The sequence below is a fragment of the Euprymna scolopes genome, chromosome 2 (genome assembly GCF_053919585.1).
Source record: "Euprymna scolopes isolate OS-2025 chromosome 2, ASM5391958v1, whole genome shotgun sequence".
NCBI lineage: Eukaryota > Metazoa > Mollusca > Cephalopoda > Sepiida > Sepiolidae > Euprymna > Euprymna scolopes.
In genome coordinates this window covers 36,718,145-36,735,388 of record NC_136483.1, presented here as the reverse complement: position 1 = coordinate 36,735,388, position 17,244 = coordinate 36,718,145, and the positions used below count along the sequence as shown (strand labels likewise).

General features: G+C 32.7%; 1 protein-coding gene and 1 long non-coding RNA gene across 6 annotated transcripts in view; one reads left to right on the top strand and one right to left on the bottom strand.

Annotated features, from left to right (window-relative positions):
* LOC145291061 (colorectal mutant cancer protein-like) overlaps positions 1-17,244 on the top strand; it is a 608,255-nt gene that overhangs the window by 379,012 nt on the left and 211,999 nt on the right. The window contains exon 1 of one of the 5 annotated variants that reach the window (XM_080136598.1): positions 12,239-12,499. The exons of the other annotated variants lie outside the window; for them this stretch is intronic. Coding sequence (XP_079992724.1) covers positions 12,437-12,499 — 63 coding nt within the window. The 5' untranslated portion in view covers positions 12,239-12,436. Of the gene's footprint in view, positions 1-12,238; positions 12,500-17,244 lie in introns of those variants that run through there. 5 annotated transcript variants of the gene reach the window in all.
* Positions 1-17,244, bottom strand: part of LOC145291089 (uncharacterized) — a 563,704-nt gene that overhangs the window by 511,566 nt on the left and 34,894 nt on the right. The window lies entirely within an intron of this gene.

The following is a 17,244-nucleotide window of genomic DNA, read 5'->3' as shown; positions in this document are numbered from 1 at the left end:
ATTTGAGCCATCCATAACTATAAATGTCTCATGTTCATAAATGAATGCTTGCAAAGAAAGGCGATGTCTCAATCGATGGTGTCAGCAGTAGCAACCACAACCTTTGTACGCTTACACTGCTTGAGGCAGCGCCTGTGTTTCTTTGCTTCAAATACTTGTTTGTATATTATTGGAAAAACTATAAACAGGAAATTGATTTTGTTGCACTCATCCTTTTCATGATTCTTTAATTACTATCATCAAGGAGGAATATTTCTAAAGTGTGACAAACAATTAAATGTGTACAAAGACAAATTATGATTGAGATATATATATATTATTCATGTATATACACAAATAATATTATAAAGTGATATAATATATTGTGTATAGATTTTTAGTATTCACTTGAACATTGCTAAGAGACTAGCAGACTATATGAAAATATATTTATGGCAGTAAAGTTAACATACAGGCGTCCATATTTAATTCCTGCAGGAAATCCTCATTCTTGCTAATATTATTATATGGAATCAAAGTGAATAACCATACGATGCGCACGTGTGTTTATATATATATATATATATATATATATATATATATATATATATATATATATATAAAGCACTATTTAAATAACTTTTAAATAACGTTTTCAATATATGTGCTGAAAAGCAAAATACTTGTTTATTAACAGCTGATCATTTTGCTAATTGCATTTCATTTCCTCTGATGATGTGAGCCATCATTGAAAATCCATGGATTAAGGAAATAAATATAATTCTTCTCCATATATTCCTTGTTTCAAACAATAAATTCTTAACTTGAATATATCTTTATATATATTTTAATCTACAGAATTTAACTTTAACCATTACACACACATATATATATATATATATATATATTTCTGTAACAATTATTGACTTAATAATGTAATAAAGTTCCTATTTGACTTTACTCTTTATCTTTTTAAATTATATACTTTTTTTTTATTTGAGCATTATTGATAACCTCATTAAATTCATTGGTATTCATCTTTGAATACCTTTTACCTGGAATAATATATATATTAGTGTTGAGACGATTAATCGGAATAGGAATCGGAAAAATCGGAACGTTTGGGGGTATTGGAATCGGTATCAGAATCGAAAAGTTTTGTGCTTATTTTCTGATGTCAAAACCGATTCCTTTAATTATCTTCTTTTTATTTGATTTTGTTTAAAAAAATCTTCAACTGTTGGTAGCAATAATAAAATAATCAATATTTATTGATTTACACATTTAGTAAAACTAAAATTTATAGATTCCCCTCCCCCCACACCCACATGTTTTTACGTTTGAGAAAATATATGAAATTTTAAGATGTGCTTTTACGGTAATCAAGACAAAATAACTATTTCATAGTTAAATATTTAGAGATTTATAAAGAATTGGAATCTGTAATTGTATCGGAACCAGGAATTAAGCACAGAATTGGTAATTGTATCGGTATCGGAAAAAAAATTGGAATCATCCCATCACTAATATATATATGTATATATTAGGGGTAGGCTGTATGAGGTCGAAAATATGGTCTATCTTCAAATTCATGCGTGCAGTTTCATTTTTGGTGTTAATTAGTGCCCTGAGTAAGATTAAAAAGAATTTTTGAAAAAGTAAATTTTTACCTGGTTGCATCCCCAAAAAACTGACAAAACTTGAGATTTCGAGGTAAAAATGAGGAAATATTGCTGATTTCTGTAGATAAATGATATATGCTTGGAATTGATCTATTCTCTTTTCTCATATTAAAATTGTTTTCATGGATATTATTTATGGAATTGAAAAATGGAATTTTACAGGCATTTTTCGGGGGTTTTTAGAGTATTTTAACTCAAATTTGTCTGTAGCATACAGAAAACTCCTACGATTAATCTCCTTCCACCACTTCAATCACAAACCACAGTCGACAGTAGATTAGTCACAGAAACCAACCAATTCACTTAAGATAACTGAAAGCACGAAGCTAGAAAAAAATAATGATTGAAAATCAACAAAAATACTAACATGAAGAAAACTATGAAAATTAATCCAACGATGGTTAAATTTCTGAAGAAAAAAAAAAGCTTGCAAACCTTTTCTGGTCAGTCTTAACTTAATTTGAAATGTTGTAGAAAGCGTCGTCAGCAGCATTTGACTCTTCCTGCATAGCAAGCAACTGCTTGTAGTTGTTGATGGTCCTTTCAGAGGAAGAACTTTTTTATACACTGAATAATCTTTTTATTTAGGAGTTTTCATTTTTTTTCTGTTGGTTGCTGAATCGGGGTCTTTTTGGTTGAGGTCCTTGAACTTCTGCTGGTGATAGGTGGTGAAAATCAAACTCATTAGCAACATCATCCTCTTCAGAAAGGTAGTATGCGTGTTTATAGAAATGTTTGCATACACGTTTGAAGGCTAGAATAGCTATTTTTGATGACACATTACAGTTCACACTAACAGCAACAATTGCGGTCTCTTTTGAAAGACAGGCAATCACGCTTTCTGATATCTGGTGAGAACATCATATACAATGTATCTGTTTGGCTGGCCACATCATCCACCGAGACTCTGACAAGATCTGAACGATTAATTGATAAGTTCTGAGTGACATCACCATCATCAACATTACAGTTGTCATCTACGAATCCCTTTCTTACCCAACCATTAGCTCCATCAACCGTAACTGCTCCTTGACCCACTCCCTGTCTATTTCTACACTTAAACAGTATATTCTTTCATATCTTTGATCATAGTAAAAAAGTTTCGCTCAATTCGTCCATATCTTTACCAATGTTGAGAAGACTAATTATGGGTAAATCTCTTTTCAAACGAATAGTGAAAGTGATTTCCCTCGATTCCTTGTTGAATTATTCCGTTCTAACTTGACTATGAGTGATTGTCCCTTTTATTGGACGTCTTTCTATTTAGATTAGCGATGACATGGTTGAAATAGTGATGAGCCAGTTTGTCGATGTGATCAATCACAGCATTTCTGCTCATTAAAAAGCTGCTTCCAAACGTATGTTCTCACATGTTAATCAATGCATCGGAATACCTTGACTGTGTTTCTCATTTTGGCACTGAAAATATCACGATAGCTGCATTGGATTATGTTGGCAACCTATCACCAAGTTTTTAGACTTTTCACATAAGATATACCCCTATGCAACCTTATTAATGGAATCGACTACTGCTCAAAATGATTTTGCAGTGTCTTCTTTGATGTAACCCAATCATAAGAGCTGCAATGAAGTCAACAAGTGAGCAGAGTTACTGCAATAACGTGTACAAATTTACTGAAAAATTGTCAAATTCTGACCCTTTATTGCATTTTTTGGTGGGACTTGCAATATAGAATTGCTTTTAAAAGCTATTCATAATAAGTTTTTTCTACACAAGTCATTTAAAAATAATTCTAAGAGTGAGTGCATATAAAGGAGGAAAGAGAATTTACAAATTTTTGTTTGTGTGACGATTTTAGGCAAAAATATCTATGGTAGCAGTTTTTTTGGGGTGCATACTGTGAAAAATGGGTATTTTTCGAAAATTCTTTTTTATTCATGTTTCTTATCCCAAAATGCATCTACACTCGTGGACTTGCAGATAGGCTCTCATATAGCCTACCTCTCTCTCTCTCTCTCTCTCTCTCTCTCTATATATATATATATATATATATATATATATATATATCCACCAATGTCAATATACATATACCAATAAAAATTAAGCCAAGTAAATTGACTCAGATATTAAGCTTCATGATTATCAGTTTTTGTAAACGAGCATTCATATAAAGTTTTCAAAACCAAAACAAGGAAAAACATTTGCATCATGCTGTATATTTTTCAAGAATGTTACAATTGTTTTGACACCATTCAGATAATTTTAAACTTTGTTGTTCAAAAATATTCCAGATAAACATCTCATCAGACTGTTTGAAAAAAAAAAGGATACAATAGTTAATACATATCTGAACAGATTTTCATCCTGTTATTAACGGTACCAAGCAGTAAAATCTACCTTCTCATCATGTTTTTTGTTTAAATCATTTTCCGATGCCCTATTCTCATATTCTTATTTTTGGGAGTTAAATACTAGTACACCTCTTTTTTTTTTTTTAACATGGTAGTCACCACTTATCAAGGCCCGGAAGCCACTTGGGGATAAGGGTTATTGTGTATACAGTAATCAATGGGATATTATCGTAGTAATAGTTAGTTTTGGAGATTTGATAAAGTGTCATTACTTAAGGGAGCGGTTTGTCAGGAATTTGTTTATGGTGGACTTAAAGACATCCAAGTTGTAGTCAGGTGGGAAACAGGCAAACGGAACAGAGTTCCACAGGCGCACACTTCTAAGAAAGAAGCTTTGTCCATGGAATCTATGTTTTGGTTTTGGCACAGATAAAGAGTGGGGAAAATTATTGACAGTGGTTTCAGCTAGACGGATATTTATCGTGAAAGATTGGCCAGGAGGAACCAGAGATTGGAGCTCAGACGAGCACTTGCCATGGAAGTAACGATAAAATAAAGACAGGCTCGCAACGTCTCTTCTGTGGGAGAGAGGTTGCAGGGAAGAGAAAAGGGTATACCCCACTAAGACACAAAGTCTATTTTGTACTCTGTCAAGGCAAGATAGGTTGTTTTTAGCAGCTCCTGCCCAGATGTGGCAGCGGTACTCCATCTTTGGACGTAATTGGCTTTTATATAGATAGAGAATTGCATCAGCAGTGAGATATCTTCTGGAGCAGTAGAAGGATCCTACCATTTTTCCAGCGACCTTGGCAACTGACTTGATGTATGTGTTCCATTTCAGGTCAAAAGTAAAGGTCAATCCCAGAAGCTTATCAAAACATGGAGCCTCCCCTAGACAAAAGCCATCCATTTTAATTGAAGCCAGATGGGGATCAGAACGTTGATGATGTAAAGATAGGAGCTTGGTTTTGGATGCATTAAAAGTAACCAGCCACCTCTTACCCCACTGTACCGTGCACTCAAGATCAGAGGAGAGAGAATCAGAGAGAACTTTGTCATTTACGGCCTTAGATGTGTTGCCATAGATGGTTGTGTCATCAGCATACATGTCAACGAATGATTTAAGTATGTGTTTTGGGAGATCATTGATGTAGATCAGGAAGAGAGTTGGGCCCAGGATGGACCCCTGAAGGACTCCAGCATTAATACTGTGGGCCTCTGATTTCTGCCCATCAACCACTACTCTTATGAGCCTATCAGAGAGAAATGATCAATTATAATTTCATCAATTATGCTTCGTCAGTGTTTTCTCTCACTATTTATGTACATGTATTAGTAATACATACAAATATCTGTGTAAAATCATAGAATTACATTAGTTATTTAATTTTTAATACATAAATTACCATTTCTGAAGACCCAAAGCAAGAACACCTCCCTCTCTTAATTTTTTACTATAAATTGGAAGATTTCTTTCCAAATTTATTTCCGGCATTGTTAGGCCGACTTGCTATTTGCTTTCTTGCTTTCGCTCATAACTTGAAATGGTTTAGTCTGTCTAGAAATTGTCTAGAAAGACTGTTTAGGAAAGGTGTCACTTCAATTCCAAACCGTGGTAGAAAAAGTATAGCCAGGTCTATGGTAACCCATTTAGAAGAAGGAGACGATTATGTAAAAATCTGAAACCAAAGTAATTACCGGACATTTTGTCTTGGCATGTCGCATGGTTATGATGATGAAATCTCAGAAAGTGGTAGTTATACGGCATAAGTGTTTGTCACTATTATCTAATAACGTACAGTGATTTCTGCAATTGCATTTAAATGTGCGATACTTTTTTTTTTTTTTTTTACACAGTGATCACCACTTATCAAGGCCCGGAAGCCACTCAGGGATAAGGGTTATTGCAAGTACATTACGTTAGTGTGGAGATTTGATGAAGTTTTTACTTAAGGGGGCGGTTCATTAGGAATTTGTTAACATTGGACTTGAAGACATCCAAGTTGTAGTCCGGTGGGAAGCAGGCAGACAGAACAGAGTACCACAGGCGTGCAGTTCTAAGAAAGAAGCTTTGTTCATGGAATCCGTGTTTTGATTTAAGCACAGATATAGAGTGGGGGAAATTTTTCATATCGATGGAAATTGATGCAGTGTGCAGGCATAACACATTGGAAGCATACAATCACAATTCTGTATGCAAGTGGCTGAAATGTTATCATAACACCAAGTTATTTTAACAAAGGCAATCGTCGATAAAGTTTCCTCCAATTAAGTATCCCTGTTTAGGAGAGCACTCTGCACAAAACAGTCTAGGAGGTTGCTAGAAAAGATGCACAAAGAACCTGCTATTTGTTTTATGAAATATTTTCAATAACGAATTACACTCTCACCTCATTTCTAAAAACAAGTGCAGGTAAACATCAAAGAGTATTACCGGCTTGCTTCATCCCTGAATCTGACCTTGATTCATGGATAAAAAAATTAAATAGCAGAAAAATTGACGGAGGGAAGATTTGTTTGAAGATTTATATTGTTTAATTAGAATTGCATATTTCTATTAAACGCTAACGATTAGTGTTCATGCCCAGGCAAAAGCTCCTAGTGCTACCAGATCAGACTATCTGAAGATATTGGCTTTCTGATCTAAAATGCACCAAACATTAATGTTATTTTTTTTTCTCTTTTCCTTTGCTAAACACAATTATGTTCTGTGAAGTCAATAACCAAAGCAACAATTTTCCACTACAAAACAAACAAACTAAATACCATAAATAAATATTTGAAAATATAAAAAAAATATCTTGAAGTATAAAAACGTTTTCCAAAATTGTTGGGTTTTGTAGTAAATAACCTGAAAAGAGTTGATATGCTGTAAAACAAAACAACCAAACTCTGTGAACGAATATTTGAAAATATAAAAATCTTGAAGTATAAAAACGTTTTCCAAAATTGTTGGGTTTTGTAGTAAATAACCCGAAAAGAGTTGATATGCTGTAAAACAAAACAACCAAACTCTGTGAACGAATATTTGAAAATATAAAAATCTTGAAGTATAAAAACGTTTTCCAAAATTACTAGATTCAACATTAAATAATCTTGAAAGGGTTGATATGTCGTAAAACAAAACCATCAAACCAGGAATGCTGATTTTCATGGCAAATTGGAGGTTCTCAACTCGAATGATATGTGTAAATGGTGCTACATGATATCTATACTGGATATATTAATCCCTAAACCATTTTTTTTTCCTGTTCCTTTCTGAACACCTTCCTTCTTTTGACTGCCTTTCCACCCTTCGGATTTACATGCAAACTTTGGAAATTGGTAAAAAGAAAAGAAAGCAAAAGTTACTCAACACCAGCAACTGACTGACTGTTTGACCTAGTTTCCTTATAATTCTGTCCTACCTTCTGTGGTAATTTTTTTTTCCTGATAAGCTAAAGTAAAATAGTAGAGATTTATTTTTAACCATAACCAACTGAATTAGAAGATGTATAGTTTATATGCATATTTTTTTATAGTTTCTCCGTTTCATTGGAATGAAAATACTATTGTTTCTGAGTTTTTAGATGAGGATTGGTAATTCGTATTATTTGGAATATTCATATTATTGTTCTTATCTTGAGTGTTAGTTGCATAACGTTTCAGTCGATGTAACCTCCGACTTTCTTTGAGTGTATCTTGTCAAACTCGGAAATTTTTAGGCACCTCCAAAAGTCACCACAGAATTACCCCCCCCCTCCTATATGTAAAACGATGTAACTTTATTATAAATTGATATTATCAATACAACTTTTGTACCATTTAAAAGAAGGACAGAATAAACTAGTAATAATTAAAAAAAAAATTTTTCATCGTACGAAAATAATGAAATTGTGAGACGAAAATCATGTTTACATAATTGGCGTTTTAAAATAACGTTCCCATTTAGTAAGCATTCCGAACGTGAAAACATACCCGTATTTAATAAATCTAACAAAAAATCAACTTTTCTACAGGGGGGGGGGATCAGCAAAAACCGTCCTCTCATGACGAGATTAGTTCTACACATGCGTCAGACGACATCATAACCTGATTTAGTTTAAATATTTGAAGAACTGACACAATTTCATGCACGTCGTGTTATCTCAGTTGGTTAGAGCGTTGGGTCATTATTTAAACGTTTTGGGTTCGAATCGTGGTGTGAGATGTCTTTTTTTTTTCGATTTTTTAAATTTGAATATTGAAGCAGGGTTATTTAAGCCATTTTTCATGTAACGTTCGTTTTTCTGTTTTTTTTTTTTATTTCGCTTATTCTTAGGTTTTCATTAACACCCACCACCCCCGCCCGACCACACACACACCTACAAACACTCGTGCAACGCTGGGCACCCTCTCCCCCGCTAGTTACATATAAAATGCAGTTTCTGTACAATATGAGAGGAAATATTTTTTTTAGTATGTGCCCCCCCTATTTATTTTTTCGAAATTTGAACGAAATTTCTATTTATTATGAAACATAAGAGTTCAAATAAGTAAAACATATTTATTTTTTTTTAAATTTAAATACACGTATTGAACAAAAACTTACCTTGAAGTTGCAATTAAAAAAATGATATAAATTTAATATTATGTTTTTTTTTAAATAGCGTTTTTTTTAATTAATATATACTATAATCAGTTGAATTGCCAAGAAAAAGAAACTTTCTAAACATTAATTAATTTTTAAAAGATTAAAACGATTAAAATTCCATTATTTCAAAATATTTCGTTACAACATAGATTTTTAATTAATTGTGTTTAAATTTTTTTTAAATATTAAGTTTTAATATAAACATGGCTCTTGTCAGCTATTTTGTCGCCAGATTAAAACCGATTTGAAAATATTATTACACAAATATTAAGCATTTTGTAGGTTCCCCCATGGCCTACTATACATTATTATAGTAGGCCATGGTCCCCCTCATATTTTGTTTATCTCTTTTTACCGAACAAAATATGGAGGCCGGTAGTTAACCAAATCAACATTCAGTAAAACAGTATTTCATATTTAATATACAAATGTTTATAATATTATTAATCATTAAACCGTATAAATCTTAAAACCTAACAAAATTATAATAAAGATTAATTATTAATTGCAGTTTGAAGAAGATAAACAAAGGTTTTAAAAATCCATTAAGTCGCTTCTGCTTTTCCATAGTTCGTATAGTTAACACAAGTCTGACGTTACGGAATCATGCTTTCTTTTTTTCACATTGTTTTGGCAGTCCCTAGAAATCTTTCTGCTAAACTCGGGAATTGCGAATTACATAAGACTTCTATGCAGTCGTGACTGACAGAACAAGAGTATGCTACCCAAGTGGATTAAATAAAATATTGTTTAAAATTTTGTGCAGATCCCCGAGTCCAACAGAAAGATTCCTGAGTTCAACAAGATACACCTAAAGAAGATCGTAGGTTACAACGACTGAAACGCTTAATCCAAATAATACAAAAATACGACGTTTTTTTACATAATAAATAATGAATTATTGAAACTTATTTGTATTTATACCCCTGCCTCACCCACAGGGTCGCTTTAAATTTCTTCTTTCTTAAGCATTACCCTCCCCTCTTTTTGAAGGAGATATCAGAAATCAAATATGGGCACATATTTTGATCTTAGTTGGTAGCCGATACAAGAGTATTTTTTTTTTTGGGGGGGGGGGGTTCAGCCATAAGTGATAAAGTGATTTTTACGATTGTTAATTGTTCTATTTACAATGTCTCCCCATGGGACAGAGTTAGACACCAGGGTCGTTAATGTGGAGAAAAAGAACAAAAATTAAAAATTGTCTCAGCCGTGATTCAGTTTGTATCATCGAAGTTGAGCAACATTCAGTCTGGTCAGTACTTAGATAGGTGACCATTTGAAAATATCAAGTTCCAGAAATTTGGAAGAGGAAAGGACTTTAAAATCACTTTATCTAATATCTTTGAAAAAAAAAAAAAAAAAAAAAAGTATACCTCTGTCTCTTCTCCCCCTCCCCTCGGCTATGGATGAAATACTAGGATAGACTAGACTACAGTCTTGAAGAAGAAAAACTCTGAAAAAAGGCCAATCCTTCTCCACTTGTTTTTGGGTCATTTTTGATTTCGCTTTATCATTGGATTTGAGTAAAGTCAACCCTGGAGAAGTGCTGTTAAAGATTGTTTTTATTGCAGCAACACAATGAATTTATAATGCAGATACCCTATTAGTCTAGTCATTGAAGGAAACAAGCCAAGGTTATATTTGTATTGTTTTCAAAGTAGAATTTTGAGGAACACACACACACACACACACACACACACACACACACACACACACACACACACACACACACACACACACACACACACACACACACACACACACACACACACACACACACACACACACACACACACACACACACACACACACACACACACACACACACACACACACACACACACACACACACACACACACACACACACACACACACACACACACACACACACACACACACACACACACACACACACACACACACACACACACACACACACACACACACACACACACACACACACACACACACACACACACACACACACACACACACACACACACACACACACACACACACACACACACACACACACAGAAATGTTTACCAGATATAAGCAAGTGTAAACTTCAACCTAATATTAATATTCATATATTAATCCCAACCCAATTAAAAAAAGCTCAATACAAACACAATAGAGGTTAAAGCTTGTCATAAAGACTGTAAATTTATTGTTCAACAGAATACTCCAAAAATCCTTATTCCGCAGAATTTCAAAGAATGCTATTAATTAAGAAATTAGCAAATTATATATATATATTAAATAGCCAAGCAAATTCTAAGTTCAACTATAATAATAATTTGCTAATTTCTTTTTTCCTCTGAAGAGAAGAATAGCATTCTTTGAAATTCTGCAGAATAAGGATTTTTTGGAGTATTCTGTCGAACAATAAAATTATTTGTAAATTATAATTTAGTCTTAATTTCCTTTCTTTTTCATATATGTATATAAATCAAGAAGTAAAAATCAAGTTTACAAGCCAAAAGCTTCTGTAAAATTGAAGCAAATATTAATATTTATATAGTAATCGCAACTGAATAAAAAAAAGCTCAATACAACTAAGATAGGAAATAGGGCTTGTCATAGAAGAATACAATGTGAGATTGTAAATTATATTTTACATGAATTTATTGTTCCACAGGATACTCAAAATTTTTTATTGAAATATTAACTCTTATGATCACTTCATCTTGAAAATAGTTAACCACTTCATACTATTTTTTCTGGAATTTTAATCTTTACTTTTTTAATCCATTTTTTTTTTTAATTTCTTTTCCCCATTTAATTATATTAAAACTGTTTTTATTGCATTTATGACTTTTTTTCATATAATGCAGTTTCAATTCATGCCAGTGTCAGCAAATTCACAACTTCACTATAATATTCATTTGCTAATATTTTTCCTCTGATGAGAAGAACGCATTTCTTTGAAAATCCGCGGATTAAGGAAATTTAAATATTTCTTATTTGAGTATCCTGTCGAACAATAAATCCATGTAAAGTATAATTTACAGTCTTGAATTGTGTTCTTCATATAACACAGAAAAATACATTTTCAACGATAAGACAAACCTATCAGGATAAGGCTCTACTCGATTATATATATATATATATATATATATATATATATATATATATATATATATATACACACACACGCACACACTCACAATAACTAAAGGTGCTAAAGTACTCTACCGGGGCGAAGGCCACGATTCTACACGATTACTGTGATGCACATCCAGCAAACATCAGTAGGGAGTCTAGGATAGAAGATGTGGATTGTGGTAAAGGATGGATATGAAATAAAGAATTGGAGGTGAGGGGGGGTATAATTTTTTGTTGTTTTTTTTTTTTTTTTTTTTTTTTTTTTTAAGTTAACTTTGATTTTCCTTGTATCTCCATCCAATTCAATCTTCATTCTCTGATGATCAGCATGAAAAGGGAATGTTTTTGTATTTATTTTTTATTTTTTCAATTACCCTCCCCCGCTCTATTTTTCCCCATCTCGTGTTCAAATACCGGTGTGCCGGTGTGGTAAACCAGAAACAGTAAAAGACAAGGAGGTTGGCAGCAGTGTGTGTGTGTGTGTGTGTGTGAGAGAGAGAGAGAGATTTTCTAAATAGCATCCCATTTTTTTCTTTTTCAGAATCGTCGTAGACGGCGACGTATATCGTTTTCGCGTGCCCTTCTTATTCAAGTAGTAGGCACGTCGGCTCACCCTTATACACACACACACACACACATACATTGTTGTATTGTTGTTATATTGCAGCGTAACGAGGAAGGAGAGGCCGGCACCTGCCGTCAAGACTTTTACGTTATTTATCTACCGTTTCTTTTAAATGACCAATGAATGTAATATCGTTTTTAAGATGCATAATCTTCCAGGCGAACGTCACAGCAAGGTAACATTAATTTTTAAAATTCTATATTATTGATTTTAAAATAGAAGGAAAAACTTCACACGAAGGCACGATGGGTGGGTTTTTCGTTACATTGGAATACAATAATACACTGAATTATTCGACCTGTTGAGCAACCGCACTATTCTTCTTCTTTTTCTTCTTTTTCTTCTTTTTCTTCTTTTTCTTCTTTTTCTTCTTTTCTTCTTTTTCTTCTTTTTATTTATTTATTTATTTATTGTAATAATTCTTTGATTTGATTTTGCGTTGAGGGCCAAGAACGTTATGACGTGTACTCTTGTGTTACCAAAAAAAAAAAAAAAAAATGGTATCGGGTATATCGGATATTGATTTATTGATCTCTGCGACACCTACAACTACTACTGGGGTTGTTGGTGCGAGTTCGGTCGCCACCGGGTGCTGTCGCAGCTTCATGCTTCTTATGGCCTTCAGATAAACCAAAACTTTGCTTTTACTTCATTTTTTAGAATTCGATCATCAACGTTTTTTGTTTTTTCTGTTCTTTTGATTGTATTTCTCTTTTCTATTTCTATTTTCCTTTTTTTTTTTCTTTTTTTTTTTACTTTCTTTAATCTTCTCTTTTCTTATTTCCTTTCCCTTTTTCATTGATAATTTTCTCTTGTCTTTTTTTTTCGTCACTTTTTTTCCCTCATTATCTTTTATTTTTTCTTTGTTCTTCTTTTTATTTCTTTTTCGAATATGCGAGTATATTTTTATACTATTAAATATATATATATATATATATATATATATATATATATATATATATATATATATATATACTTACGACAATTAAGCTTTATAGAAACGTTTGTGTTTCGCCTTAACGAAAGCATTCGTCTGGCTAACTGAAGTAAACGATGAAACCAAATAATATACTTAAAATATTTATGTGGTACCTTAACAATTTATTTGTTATTGTTATAAAGCTCTATCTAAAAGGATATCGAGCCTTTGGTGTGTGCAAGGTCTGCTGTATCCATTCGCGCTTGTTCTGTATATAATCTCCCTTCTAACATATCTAACATGTAAAGTTATCTTGTCGGATTTTCAAACTCGGACCTAAATAGCATTTAAGCTTACACATCAGATTTTGATTCTGACTAGCCAATTTTATTTGTTATTGTTGTTCCATGTTCTTGACAATATAATAACGTACTTCGCCACAATTTATTTTAATAACTACTTGGTCTGGCTCGGAGGACTGATAAAATAAAATATTTTTAAATAATCAACGAAAACCCAGCATAAGGGATGAATCATAAGTGTTTCACTTGAAGAACATAATAGGAATTCTCTACCTTACAACTAAAATATTCTTTTCTGTATAAGTTTTAAAAGCTGCAAACAAATAAAAATTAATAGCTAAAATGACCTCACTGCATCCAGAGCAACGTCGGGTAAATACAGCTAATACACACACATACACGCAATTTTCCCTACGCAATAACTCTGTCAATTTTAAGTCTACAGACTCGAAATTTGATATACAGGGTACTGAGATTTGGGAAAATCGATGTGATCGGTTTTCGGCCAGATATTTGGCGATTAAAAGGTCAAAGTTCAACGATTTGACCTTTGAGAACTCTACCAAACTCCTCCACCAATTTTAGGTCTAAACTCTTGAAATTTTAGATATAGGTTCCTTAGACATGGGTCTAACTTAATAATTTGAGTTGAGCCCAAAACAATAAATTTTAAGGGGTCATAATAGGGACCAAAGTTAAAAAAAATTGACCGCTTTTTTTTTTTTTTTTTTTGCTAAACATACACCTCCAAATACCCGGGCAACGCCGGGCACCTATGCTAGTATATATATATATATATATATATATATATATATATATATATATATATATATATATATAAGTAAATAATAAAAATAATTTTGTTTTACATCACGTGATATTTAAAGATATTAATTCAAGTGTTTTAACTGATTTCTTGGTTCTTTTTTTCAACCTCAAAGTTTTTCTTAATATTTTTGTCTTTTTTATATCTCGTTTATATAGCCCAATATCGCACTTTTAGATCAAAGTGTAGTATCTGCACATTTCATCTGTTTTGCTTTCAGCCAGTAAAGAAAAAAATCCTCCTAGACTGAGGTAGTTTTTTTTGTTATTGTCTCAATCCAGAGTGTCCCTTTCGGGGAACTGGATTTTCCTCACATTGAAATGCATACCAAATAAATGCATTAACGCACCTTTTGGTATTTAGGCAATATAGTTAACAGCCAATAAATCTAAAAACAAACAAAATATACAATAACTTTTACCGAATGCAAGAAAATTTAATTTTTTTTTACCGACCTGCATAGTTTCAAAGTTCTGAAACTTTAACTTTTTTCTTTCTTTTTTCGATATAAAATTTCGTCGATATCTATCTTTTTGGATACAGTAAAAATTCAATGTGGATGATGATTTTTAATTCATTGGAAAATAGTTAAAAGAAAAGAACATGACTTCACATAAGCTAAGTTCGACTGGCACCCAGACTTAGTGTCAATGGTACATTAAACCCCCTTTTTACTACCTTTTTTTTTTTACTATCATTTAAGCCTGATATTATCGATTATCCCAAAAGAAAATTGACCGGAATTTATTTATTTATTTATATTTGTGTTTCGCTAAGGTAAGTAACAATAACATACAATCAGTTTCCGCACTTGAAAATTATACAGATCGATAGAAAATTAAATTGTCTTGCGTTTGATAAAAGCTATTTGTTATATATTTTATTTTTATATGATTTTTTTAAATGGTGACTTTATTTGCAATTAATAGTTCCCATATTGTATTAAAGTTTCTACTAGATCTGATTGTCAAAAAAAAAAGAAAAAAAAGATGCGAATAGTAATCTGAATAATTCTAATGATACAAATTATCAATGCTCATCTAAAAAAAAATCAGGAACGTTTATCTGTTGCCACATTATTGTAAATAATCTTTTTCAACTGAAAATACTCCTACTCCTCCCCCAACTCTCTTTTACATTTACCGACAAAACTGGAAAAAATTATTCTTCAATCATCTTTCATTTATTTCGTTGCCCTTTTTTTTTTAATCAATCTTTTTCAATTTAAAAATGTGGTTAAATTTTACATTTTACCCCCGTCCAGTCAACAGGAAAAAAAAAAATTAATAAATAATTTAGCGTTAAAATGAGGGTTCAGTTTAATTATATAAATTTAATATAAAATTATCACTTAGTTCTTAGCCCGTAGGTTACGACAGGACGATTAACCATTTTTTTTTTTTTTATATATTTCCAAAATAGCTACCATTTTTGGTTCTGATTGTCAACATAGTTATCATCCAAAACAGTAAAACACCATCGTCCTAATCCACGTTATCTGATGTCTGATATGATCTGGAAATAATAATAATAATGAAACAGCTTTAATTTCATGTGTGACCATTGTGATTCCCAACAGAAAAAACATAGATAGATAAAAAAAAAAAAAAAAAAAAAAAAAAAAAACAGAACAAAACATCGGTTCTCGGAATTGTTTTGTATCCACCCTCCTTTTTCACCCCTTCCCCATGTTTACAAAATAACCTTCTTAGAAGTAGGTTTCTTTAACGGACCGTCAACCCATCAACATTTTGTAAGTATATTAAACCGCGGCTGAAAAATGCCTGCGGGCAATGTAGGTAAGATTTGTCAGACTGTCACTGTCGATACTATATGAGGGTATTTTTAAAACGAGCATTAAAACATGTTAAAAAGAAAGGAACCCAATTCAATTAATAATGAAACTGAACTTTAATAAATCTAAAATATAAATATTATTTATGTAAAATTACGTAATTTTAAAGCCATATACGATCTAATATTCGAAACACCCTCCCCCTAACTAGAGAAATAAAACTAGAATCAGAGGGCCAGGCCTTTATGTGCTTCAGACTAAATATGCAACACAATATTAGCTACTTATATTTTCTCTACCGCTCTCCCTCAAACCAAGACTGTACCCTAATAAACAAAGTCTCAGACAGCATAGATATAGCACTCTCCCTCGATACTAGCGCACAAATACATGTATTTGGTGACTTCAATGTCCACCACAGTAACTGGCTAGGATTCTCAAATCACACAGACGTAGCTGGTAGCGCCACATATAGCTTCTCTATATCTCATTCCCTATCTCAGATGGTTACATTTCCGACACGTTTCCCAGACCAGCACGATCAACATGCCTCACTTCTAGATCTCTTTCTGACAACAGTTCCCAATTGACTGTACAACAAATGCCCATAGCCCACTCGGGAATGCTGATCACGCTGTGATAATGGTAGAAATCAGCCTAAATTCTCGCCCTAAAACTGAAGACCCACTACTCAAAACAACGAGGTATTACAAAAAGGCTGATTGGGAAGCCATCAGGGAGCTCATCAGAGATGCCCCATGGCAAAATATCTTTACTCTTCCAGCGGAACAGTGTGCAAATGAGACAACTGAATGGTTCAAAACTGCTATTGAAGCACATGTTCCCGCACGGAAATACTATAGCAAGCCCCACTCCCCCCAATGGTTTACTTCTGCTTGTGCAGCTGCCATTTGTCAAAGGCAGCATGCGTTCCGCAGATTCAACCGACATAAGTCCAGCTCAAATAAACAGAAGTTTATAGAAGCTAGAAATAATTGTAAGAGAGTGATAGACACAGCTAAGTCAGATTACTCTGAAACCACCAGAAAGCGCATCGAAGCACAGAAATTAGGAACCC